Here is an 11251-nt window from a genome sequence, read left to right as displayed (position 1 = left end):
AGCCTTTATCTAATGGTTGAGATGTTCCTTGATGGTTTTAAAAAGGAAATACTCTCTTTAATAAATACACAGTTCAAAGGTTGCTTGCATGTTTGTCGTTTTTTGTTTTTTTTCCAGAGCATGCAAAAATTGCAAATATTACGAAGGGCAGCAACATTTCTCTTTTCGTCTCATGTGACTTTGGTGCATGGGCACTTTTACTCGGGCTCTAAAGCATGTCAAGCTGGCATCTACAAGCAAACTCCACTATTAGCTTCTAAAGCATGTCAAGCTGGCATCTACAAGCAAACTCCACTATTTGCTTTCTTGACTTGCTCATCTGATCGTACGGGTGTGTCAAGGTGGAAAGACGTAAAGAAAGATGATAAGGAAGAGAAAGGAAAAACGAAAGCGCGACTGAGGGAGGCAGGGGTGTCCTGACCTTCTCTGCGCATGCCGACTTTGAGGCACTTCTTGAGGCGGCAGTACTGGCACTGGTTGCGGTGGTGCTGGTCGATGGGGCAGTCGCGGTTGCCGCGGCAGCTGTAGGACAGGTTCCGGCGCACGGAGCGCTTGAAGAAGCTCTTGCAGCCCTCACACGTGAACTGGCCGTAGTGCTTGCCGCTCGACTTGTCGCCGCACACCATGCAGTCCACGTTAGGCAGCTTGTCCCCGGACAGCGCGTCGTTGCCCGGCGTGGAGCCGGCGGGCGTCCCGGGCGCGCCGCCGCCACCGCCCGGATCCTGGCCGCACAGCTGCAGCTGAGAGGCCGGCTCGGCAGAAATGCTCTCTGGCCACTGATTTACTACCATTGCCATGCTATCCCGCGGTCACTTTGAAAAGCCCTACAAACGAGCAACAGTGAGGTCGGTTCTGTCCAAAGGCTTTGCTGGATCAAAGTTCACGGGAGGGGCGCCAGCGGCGAGTCATGACCGAGTAGCGTCGGATGATGTCCCAGTGCCGCTGGACGCCGCGCGCCGATCCATAAACGCGCCCTCCTCGTGGAAGGAAGGAGCGTCCCGGGTGGGCCAATAAAGACCAAGAACAAGCCTCACGGCAGCAATGAGAAAAGCCCCAAAGATTCAGGCTCGAGTTCCGCGCATTTCTCATGAACTAGTCCGATCCACGTCCACGTCAGTGCTGTGCGCTCGTCGATGGTGGCCGAGTGGGAGCCGGAGCCACAGCTTCAGTCTGAGCGAGCGAGTCGGTGTTCGCTTGTGTGGTTGTGCGCTCTCTAGCGTGCATTCAAGTAACACAAGGAGGACACAAGACTCGCACGTCTACGGAGCTCCCACAACAAACGCACGGGCCGCTCACTGCTGCTGACCCGCCCTCCAGTTACCACGCCCACTCCAGCACAGAGAACCGTATAAGGACACGACCGCCTTATAAGGTCACGCTTCACCCCCCCCCCCCTGTCAAAGGGGGTCCGCCCCCCGGGATTTGAGGGGCCCACTGGGCCAGAACTTTGAGTCTCGAGTCCATTAGAAAGGAGACCTCACTGTGGATTGACTGGAGTTGATTGGAAAGGTTTTGAATTAGGCTAAATTCAATATTTCAAAAGTATAATTAATTCTTGTATTTAAAAAAAAGCGAAAAATTAGTGGTTTTCCCTGACCTAAAAAAATTCTTGGACTGTTTTTTTTTGTTTGTTTATTTGAGGCAACAGAAAGTGAAACAATAAAATTATCTCCTGATATAATTGGCAAATGCTTGTTTGATTTCTAGTATGGCTTTTAAATTTTTTTCAGGAGAAATATCAAAATGTGCAGGGGGGGCTGTGCAAAATGATTCATCACTTTTTTGGGGGGGAGTCCCCTTCAAGAAGCCAGTTTTGGATACAGGGCATGATAGCGCAACAACAAGTGCACACATGGGCAAACAAACAAAAGGCAGCGTCAGCAAATTGGTGGCCATTTGTGATTTGGGGGGCTTTTGGATTGTCTGTAAATGTCATTAGCAAGACGCTGACACACATTTTGACAGACGTGGAGGGAGGAAGGCGAGCGCGAGTCTGCTGATTTGGCTTCACATGAAGCTTCTGTTTGTGGAGTACCTGCACAAGCAAACAAAGGCCACAAAGCTGTAAAGGGCCACTTTGGCGGCCCGCGCGTGAAGCTGCCCGGAGGCCATGGAGTTGGCCCCACGCTCGGCTTAATTGCTGTCACATGTAACCTTACCTGGCGGGCAATTAGCCCCCAACTCACCATGAGGGGGATTCCACTGACCAAGTGCGCCTCTTGAGGGCTTTGCGGGCCAATCATTAAAGTGAAACTCAAGACGGCTTATGATCAAGTTGGGCAGAAAAGTAGCTTATTAAATCAGGATAAGCCTGCTTGACTAATGTGTGTGATTCATCCTCATGCTGAGCACAAACACAGAGTCAAGGGTCATATTTGGACGCCCAAATGTCTCCAATGCAAGTATTAGCACTTGCTCAAATATTAACTTGACCCATAAATATTAACCAGAACCCCGACACTAAAGAAGGGCGGCAAGTAGCACTTTGCCAAGCAAGTCTTGGCAATTTTGCCATTTTACAACATCCCACCACCAATCCTTTTCTGGAGAGACTCCTGAAACGTGGGACCAAAGGAAAAAAAGTCTTCCATTGGGGCCAGGTGGCCGCGCTTCCTCGGCACGCGCGGCGCCCCGTTTGGCCGGCCCTCCGCGTTTCCTCGCGGCCGACTGGGGTTGATTAAGAGGTTAGCGGCGGCAAGATTTATCTTTTCCTGCTCTGAGGAGGAGGAGGCGGGGGGGAGCGGGTGGTTTTCCCGGTGTCCCCAGGATTTATTTGGTTATTTGTTTATCTGCCGCTGGCTGCTCCCATCTGCCGACTCAGCACTGAGGATGCTGGCGAGGGCCCCGGCCAGTCTCCTGACCTGTGACACTTGGCACCAGATGCAGAACACACACACGCACACACACACAAGGCTTGTTTTCATATGACAGTTTTTTTTTTTTTGTGTGGCCTTTGTCCTAATTACTTCTTGACACTTATCTGTATCGCAGATTAGTCAATCGGAATCGAATGTAATCAAAGTTTCTTAACAATAGCCAGCCAGCTAAGTCAAGGCTTACTCTGGTGGCGTTCCTTCGGCCGGATTTGCTCATGTTGCCGTTTGCTGACTGAGCAGCACGGCCGCAGCACGATTCATTTGGCCAGCGGGCCCGCTCCCATCTGCCGACTCAGCGCAGAGAACGCCGGAGAAGGCCCCGGCCAGTCTCCTGACCTGTGACACTTGGCAGCCCAACACCAGCAACCCCCCCAACTCCCCCGTCCACAAAAAAAAAAAAAAAAATGCTTGTTTTCACATGACACATCTTTTTCTTGGGCCCCCATCTAGAGGACTGATGGCGTTTGTCCTAATTGCTTCCTGACACTTAGGATTTATCACTGTTTATTTCCTGGTTTTGCATGAAGACTTTGGGGCCGCCTCAGTTAAATCATTTTACGTCGCCGTTGTTTTCTTTCAGCCCATCGCTATCAATTTATTACGCCACCCGGTAGTCTATTTTGACTGGTACTGGCGCCAACGGAACATCCATCTTCTCGACTCTATTTACTTGTCTAATTTGGGATTCTCCGGTTCTTGCTTGGGAATTCTTCGTGTGAGCTTTGCAGGCTCCTTCATCCGGGTGGAAATTTACGCTCGTTAGTGGGTGGCGGCGGCGGCGGCGCATCTCAAAACACAAGCCTCCTGGAATTTGGGGAAAAACAGCCTCCGAGGCTAGTTTGACTTCGTGGCATAAAATTTGGTAAATGTGCCATCATGCGTCAAGCCACAAAAAAGTCTAGAAAAGCCACGCTGAAAAAGTTACAGGAAGTCGGCCATTTTGGCCTGAAGCTGACAATTCTGGGTCATTTTAGTTGTTTTCTGGGATCCATTAAAAGTAAACTTATTGAAAGGTTACTTCAAATTTAAAAAAAAAAAATTTAATAAAAAAAAATTGACATTAGGTTTGTCAAATCAAACTCATCAAATGTTTTTGTTGTGTTGCTTCAAAATTGGAACTCTAAAATCTCCAAAATATCTTGGACATTAATTTCACCTTTGGTTTGTCTGTCAAAAGCAGAACTCAAAATTGCATCAAAACACACAGGAAGTCGGCCATTTTGGTTGCAAGCAACCATTTCAAGGAAATTTTTGGTTGTGTCCAGTGATCCGATTGCTAAAAAAATTGAATGACAATACCTGATTATTTGGTTTAGTTCTTAGTTTAACTGTTGAAGACTGACCCACTAAAAGAACACATGAGGTAGTTTGAATTGGCCGGTTCAGGGTCATTCTGGTCATTTATTGGACATTTGAGTTCGAGACAAGACACATTTTACGATACAAAATTGTAAAAAAAAATAAAATAAAGTTGTTATTACGTTTTATTCCAGCTTTGTGGCAAAGTTTGATACCTCTTTAAAAAACTCAGAACTCAAGCAAGTCAACAGGCTCTGGAATGCTTTTGGGTCCCAAATTCCAAGTGTCTTTGAAGGCGTCAGCCGCCGGGCAGCCGTGCGTGCTCTCACACCTCGTGTGGAAGAAGGTTTGTCGGCGGTGCCCCCGCGTGAAGGGGGAAGGCGAGGGGCTGGCTATACAGGGAAAGCTATGTGGCTTGCATGACCTGACATGTCTCTGAAGCCGGAGAGGGTCTCGACCTTTCACCCTGGGCTCCAAAACTAGGAAGATGAAAAAAAGAGGGGGGTGGGCAGGGTTCACCTTTAAACAAGGGCTTCTGTTTCCACCACTCCAGGAATGTCACTCCCATAAAAAAAGATCTGTCTATCTCTCTATCTGGCATGGTAGTGCCTGAGGATTGAACTAAGTCCGATCGCACGTCCGACCGGGGCCGGGAGGAAGTTCATAATCTTTGGACTTGCATTGCTTGGTTAAAGGGCCTCAACGGATTCACATCCAAGAACGTTCTGTTGACATATTGATTTCCCGTGCAGAAAACCACTTGTAGTCTCGACTTGGTCCCTGAGTGAGTGTCAAAGTTGTCCTTCAAGCCAAGTGTGCTTCTGACCCAAGAGCGGCCGGAGCCCCCCGTGAGGACGTTGATGTTAATTAAAAGGTCAGCCCGCTCTTACAGGGTCTATTCGTGGAAATCCAGGATGAGCACACCAGCGACTAATCGGCGGCTCATTGAGGTTTTTGGACGGTGACGTCAGATTGGATCAGCGTTAATCCTGTCGGCTATGACGTCCACTGTTGAAATTTGCAAGCGGGCTGCCGTGAGATGACGATTACCCATAAAAAGGGAGCGAATAAAGCTCGGCGAGCAAGGCCAGCTGAGGTCACCAAATGATTATTGTTCATTTTTTAAATCAGCCTTAAAAGCCACTCAGACTAAGCAAAATGGAATTTGGTAGGATTGTCTGTCAAAAGCAGATAGTCAAAAAAATGATATCTGAGAAAACATGGGAGGTCTGCCGTTTTGGTCAGAAGCAGCCTTTTTTTTTTTTAGACCGGTTCCGCTATGAATTCTCAACTCGAAAGTCAAGGTACCACAGTGCTGCCCCCACAGTTTTAAGTAGGTTCAAAAGACTGGACATGGAGCCAACACATGAACACATGAGCCGTCCAAGTGAGCCGTTTGCTGCCTGAGGTGGGGGCGGGCGGCGGGCAGGCGGGCTGGCGGCGGGGGCGTCCCTTCACTTAACTCCTCCGCACGTAAACATAGCGCCGCCAACACCCGGGTCGCCGCTAAATGTGTGGAGGGGCTGGAAAAAGGCCACATTGCCCTCCCCGCAGTTAAAAACTCAGACGGTGGTCTTTAACACATTCTCCCTCCCAATAAAAAACCTCTGACCAAGCGTTGACCTTTTTTGCGCTCGCCTTCTCTGCCTCGGCCGGCGCGCTGAAGGCAACGACGGTCAGCAGCTGCCGGGAGCTCGGCCGGAGGAGGATGGTGGCAGTGGGGGTTGGGAGAGGTGGGGGCTCCAGGGTCAAAGGTGGTCAGAGTACTGGTAAAGTCATCGTAGGGGCTGCGCATTGCTTCCCCCTTCAAAGGCTGCACGGTGACGTCCGTACACCCTTTGGACAACCTCCCCCCTTCATGCCCCACCCCCTCCCTCCCTTTGGGCTCTCAGGGGTCAAAACAGGCGAGGGTTAATAAAGTGATACCAGGTGTTGGCCAAAGCGAACCGAACTCACCCCCTCCCCCACCCAAAGCCTCCTTCCCTTCTTGTACTTTTACTTCGGGCCCCATTTCACACCTCCCAATCAGTTTTTGCTCACACTTAAGGAGCATCCAAGTTTGTAAACATATTTTTTCAGTTTTGGACTCCACCCAATGGTCCTTGAAAATTTTAACTCAAATTGTAACGTTCCACTGCTCAGTGTTCCAGTACAACTTTAACTGTTATTCGATTAATCGTTTCAGCCCTACAAGTACTTTATAACTGAAAATCCATCTACAGTGAAAAGGGAGAAGGCAACGAGTCAATGATTCCCAATTCAGCCAATTATTTCGTTGGACGATATTACCCATTTGTCGATAAATCGTTTCTGCTTTCTCATGATTAGCGAGTAGGGAATGAGTCACTGACTCCCAACGCAGCTAGTTTCTTAGTTAGAGCTCAAGGGATACGTGTGTTGCCATTTGATTAATTGTTTCAGGTCAAGTCAACTAACCCTCATCCGCTGTGGTGATGAAGAAATGAGCCAAGGATAGCAAGCAAGGCAGCGACTGCATTTGGAATCGTTTGTCATTCGCGACGCCCGGAACATTAGAACGGGATTTGGAGCCGACTTTCAACGTTTCAAACGTCTTGTGAGTCTCGACGAGTAGATGCCGATAAGTAGGAGACACACGACGCAGGACACTTGCGCCTCCTTTGAGTGCTGGGCGCTAAATGAAGGGCTCCTAATTAATGCTAATTAACATCACTGACAAGTCGTTGGCCATTAGTCCGGCTAATCCCCCGTTTACGTTTTCCCCTTTTCGCCCAGAACCCCCGCTGGCGGTTTCTCGCCCGCCGCAGAAAGGCCGCATTGTTCGCTGGGGACTCTTGGCATCAAAGATACGAGCCCCCTCTTGGCAAATGAGTGGCCTCCATTATGTGCTGAGCCCGACACTCCAAACAGCCGAAAAGAGCTGGCGATGGGAGGGGGGGGGCGGCGTTGGGGGGGGGGGGGGGGCGAAGGGGTCAAGTCCCACGTTTTACTCAGCTTCGGGCGATCCATCAATGACCCGTTTGCGATTGGCGGCCGGGACAACGTGCAGAGAAAAAAACAGTAGCAGCAAGCAAAGATATTTTTTGTTTGTTTAGCATCATTCACATAAGTAGTAAGGATTAACACAAGATGAATTTAAAAGATTATGTAGAGCCGAACCGTAAATCTTTGGTGACAATAAATGCGTGAAAATGCACAACTCCCAAACCAAAAGAAAAGAACAAATCCATTTGACGGGGCAGGCCCCGGGGCCCGGCATGTTGACAGCCGGAGCAAGCCCAAAGAATCCATTCTTCTTCTTCTTCTTCTTGTGCGGCAGGCACAGGAAGCGGACTCATGCGTCGGCGGCAGCGCAGAGAACAAACGCTTCTCTCAGAGGAGGTCAAAGTGGCAGCCGAGCCGCACAGAACTTTTTTGTGCGAGTGGGTTTACTGTATGCAAATGACAGCAGTCGATAACACGAGCGGCGGCCGCGTGCAAAAGTACCAAGACAACCACAGCAGCAGATTCATTTTAGTGGCGCACAGTGGCCACCAAAGATGCTGTGGTAGCATTATTACATTTCATTATTTTCATTAAATTTAATGAGGATATTTAATGGATTCGTTTTTTGAATTTGTATTTTATGAGAAATTGTATTAACTTCACTTCACCTTAAAAAAACATCAACTATTATTTCCTTTATTTGAATGATTTATTCAACTGAACTGTATTTATTAATATTTAAGACTAAATACAAATAGGTGGAACTGATTTGATCAACATGCATTTTTTATTATCAAATTTCAACAAATTTAAACAAAGGTATCATCTGTACATTTACATAATTCGATTTAATAGTATATTTAATGTCAAATTAAATGAAACTGTTCTGCCCTCAGAATTTTTTTTCTTGATGTTAGAAAGGTAGGTGTACTTAAAACTGATTTGTTAAGTGTGTACGTTATGCTGGGAAGTGTTTTCTGTGTAAGTACAAAAGCGAAACTTTATTTTGAAATACACCGAAAGTTGTGCATATTTCCGTTAAAGTAACTTGACAACTAAAGAGTTTGAGAGACGTTAGGATTACTCGTGCCATCCAGGCGAATCTTTCTCCTCTTCTTATGCTCACGGAAGCAATGGCTTTTTATTCGTTGTGTTTTACATTGGATGGAAATAAAGGGAGCAAGACGCTCTGAATCCTTGCTCAAGTGTTTTATACACGAGTTTGGCTTGCTGATGAACTGTGATAACGTAAACGAAATACATAACGCACAGGGAGATCAGTACAGATACAATTAAACAATATGAAATATACTAAATGTCTTTTTCATCATGACAAATCAAGCCAAATACTCGCTAAGATTTGATAAGCCTAATCAATAAATCCGAGGTTAAAATGTCACAGTACAGAGTATTTGGGGAGTGGCTCAGTTCAAGGCCAGGTTATTGAAAATGAGAGCAAAATACTCTTGGAAGCAGTAATTTACATTCCAGTTCAACTCGTCCACCGTTAGAATTTGGTGGCCTGGAGGCTCCATTTTTTCCCGTCAGATGCTTGAGAGGTCAAATCCCTTGTTCAAAGAAGACGACGCCACAGAGAACATTCAGGGCGGCGTCAAAGAAGGTGAAAACAGACGTGGTGTGTCACATTGATCATGCCGCCTCAGCCCACATCAAACCAGCAACGCCGGACAGGAGGGAGGCTGAGATGACAAACGCTGGCTTTGACAAGCCACGCACTTCCAGCACTCCAAAGCGGGCTACGTTCCACCAAAGTTCAGATCACTGACCTTTTTCAGATTTTGACTTGTGTCTTCAGCGCAGTACCATGTTGGGCCACAGCATGGAGGACAGCACTGAGTTTTACTAGAAGACATGCAGCAAGAAGAAGAGGGCTACCGACGCGTCCGACCAACTGCTTTTTTTAGGCCTTGGAAAGTAAATACAATAAATTCCAGCACATAGCCACGGCCGGGGTGTTGTGTTGTGTTTGGGGGACAATGCAGACGCAGCTGCGGTCATCAGTCCGGGCTCCCTGGGAGCCGGCGGGGGCCCCGACCATCCCCACCGCCACCCTCCCTTCCCCCGGGGGGCCCCGGAGCACATGTTGCTTAATAACGAGTCACAAAAGGCCAACAATGTCGCCGAGCGGCGTATTTGCCGGCGTGTGAATGCGTTCATTCCCCTTCTGCAAAACGTTTCAAGCGCCAGGACGTTGGATTGATTGATGACGCCGATGCAGCGCTTTGGAGCTCACCAAAGATGCCTTTGTCCTTGCGGATCAATGCAACCTGGCTTCAGTCCGCTTTCAAACTGTTTTTGTTGGCCCCAGCAACTTGCGTGACAAAAAGAACAGTGTTGGGGGCACAGCCAACCCGGCATCATCGCACAGTTTCAACACTTACGCCGTACAAAAAACTTCCTCGTTACTCATGAAAACTTTCACAAGTCTAAACAGAGTTGCATTTTAGCCGGTTTCTAATTGCTGCAACTTCTAAGCTAAATACCATTAGCCCTTCAATGGCAGTCCACATTAATAGTTAGCATGAAGCTAGCTGAACTGAACTGACTTGACTCTTTGTCTTCTTTCTGTAGCAACTTGTGACTTCCTTGATGACCACGCCATCTATTTACGGATTAAACAAAGTGATGAGAACAACATACTGAATGAGGAGCCAAAGAAGGTAGCCCAGTTCACGTGGCAAGGTGGCACAGTGTCGTTTTTCTGCAAGGGCCGGGTGCCCGAGTACGGCCCGAATGCTGACAAAAAAAAAAATAAATCACCTCACGTGCTATTCAGTGACGACGGCCCAAAATGGATCTAAGGCATATTCGGAAGCCGCCGTAAGCAAACAAAACGAGGCGTCAAGGTCACTGCGCCGAGGTGTTGCGCTTGCTAATAAACATCAAGAGAAAGTTGCGAATGCTGCGAGCGCTGACGCCATGACAACACGTGCGCACGCTTAGAGAGAAAAAAAAAAAACTCAATCACACGCACGGAAAAGCAAAACGGCTGTCACACACATAAAACCGGCACACACAGAGAGCACCTATCCCTCAGGGGGACCTCCCCCACCCTTGAAACCCGATCTGTCGGCATGCAGCGTGGAATTCTCCCAATCGCCCTGACTTTTAACCTTTGACCTTTTTGGCAGTGCAGAGAAGAAGATGAAGTGCCCGAGCTTCTCTGGCCACCGCACAAAAACTGCCCTGTTCAGGAACCCCCTCCCCGAACCATCACATGCTGTATACTATTTGGGATGTCCATTTTAGGAGGGAAAAATTTGCATTGTTGGAGGGAAAAAGTCAGATTTTTTTTCAGAAAACTCCAAATGTTCTGTTGTTGTTTTGGTGGAAAAAGTCAATTTTTTTGATGAAAATGGTAAATAGGGGAAACAATAAAGCCTTTTAAAAATCTGAAAATGTCACAATATTAACTTAATGAAGATGTAAGAGAAGATAAGATGAGTAAAACAGAAAAAGAAGAACAAGTCAGTCAAGCGTGAAACATTAAATATATTTTGGAAAGAAAATCCACAATTGGGTGAATTTTGGAATATTGAGTGGCAGATATATCATTTTGCAAAAAAGACGACAAAAACAAATCTGGGGTTGAGTTGACTGCAGGTGGGTCAGGAACCCTGCAAAAAAAAGTCAGTGTGACACCCCTATGACGAGCAGGCCCGCAGGGCAAGCGAGCAGAACTCGGCCGCAGTTCCCAGCCAGCCCGGCCCGTTTGCGTCCGACGAAAGCCCGTTTAGCAGCGTTTGTGCATTGTGTGTGGCTGCGCCAGTCATGCTAAGCCTTTGATTGGCCCAGGCACAATGCATGCAGTGTTGCAGCTGTGTGTGAAAAGGCCCGTTATGCCGCGTCAAAGCCGTGCCCGTCGGCCCGTCCGTTCGTCAGTCCGTCCGGGCTTTCGGGCTTCCATTCATGCACGCCGACAAACGGCAGAGTGTCCGGCGAGCATGTGTGACGGCGGCCTCTTGATGGACTTCTTTGTTGGCGTTGGCTGTGAATGTCACCTCCAGTCCTCTTGTGGCCTCGCTGTGCTGCCGGCCCGTAATTGCCATGGCCATGAGCTTGAAATTCTAATGTACAGAGACGGCCAAAGA

The 11251-nt window shown here is 48.1% G+C and overlaps 1 protein-coding gene across 1 annotated transcript in view; it reads right to left on the bottom strand.

Moving 5' to 3' along the window:
• Nucleotides 1-1297, bottom strand: part of nr2f5 (nuclear receptor subfamily 2, group F, member 5) — a 9810-nt gene extending 8513 nt beyond the window's left edge. Inside the window, exon 1 of the mRNA XM_088387274.1 lies at nt 422-1297. Coding sequence (XP_088243400.1) covers nt 422-797 — 376 coding nt within the window. The 5' untranslated portion in view covers nt 798-1297. The remainder of the gene's footprint in view (nt 1-421) is intronic.
• Between the last annotated feature and the right edge of the window lie 9954 nt (nt 1298-11251).

The sequence above is a fragment of the Syngnathus floridae genome, chromosome 10, assembly GCF_059516105.1.
Source record: "Syngnathus floridae isolate MCC-2025c chromosome 10, RoL_Sflo_1.0, whole genome shotgun sequence".
Taxonomy (NCBI): Eukaryota; Metazoa; Chordata; class Actinopteri; order Syngnathiformes; family Syngnathidae; genus Syngnathus; species Syngnathus floridae.
The sequence above is the reverse complement of the archived record's forward strand: the minus strand, read 5'-3'. Positions and strand labels throughout refer to the sequence as shown.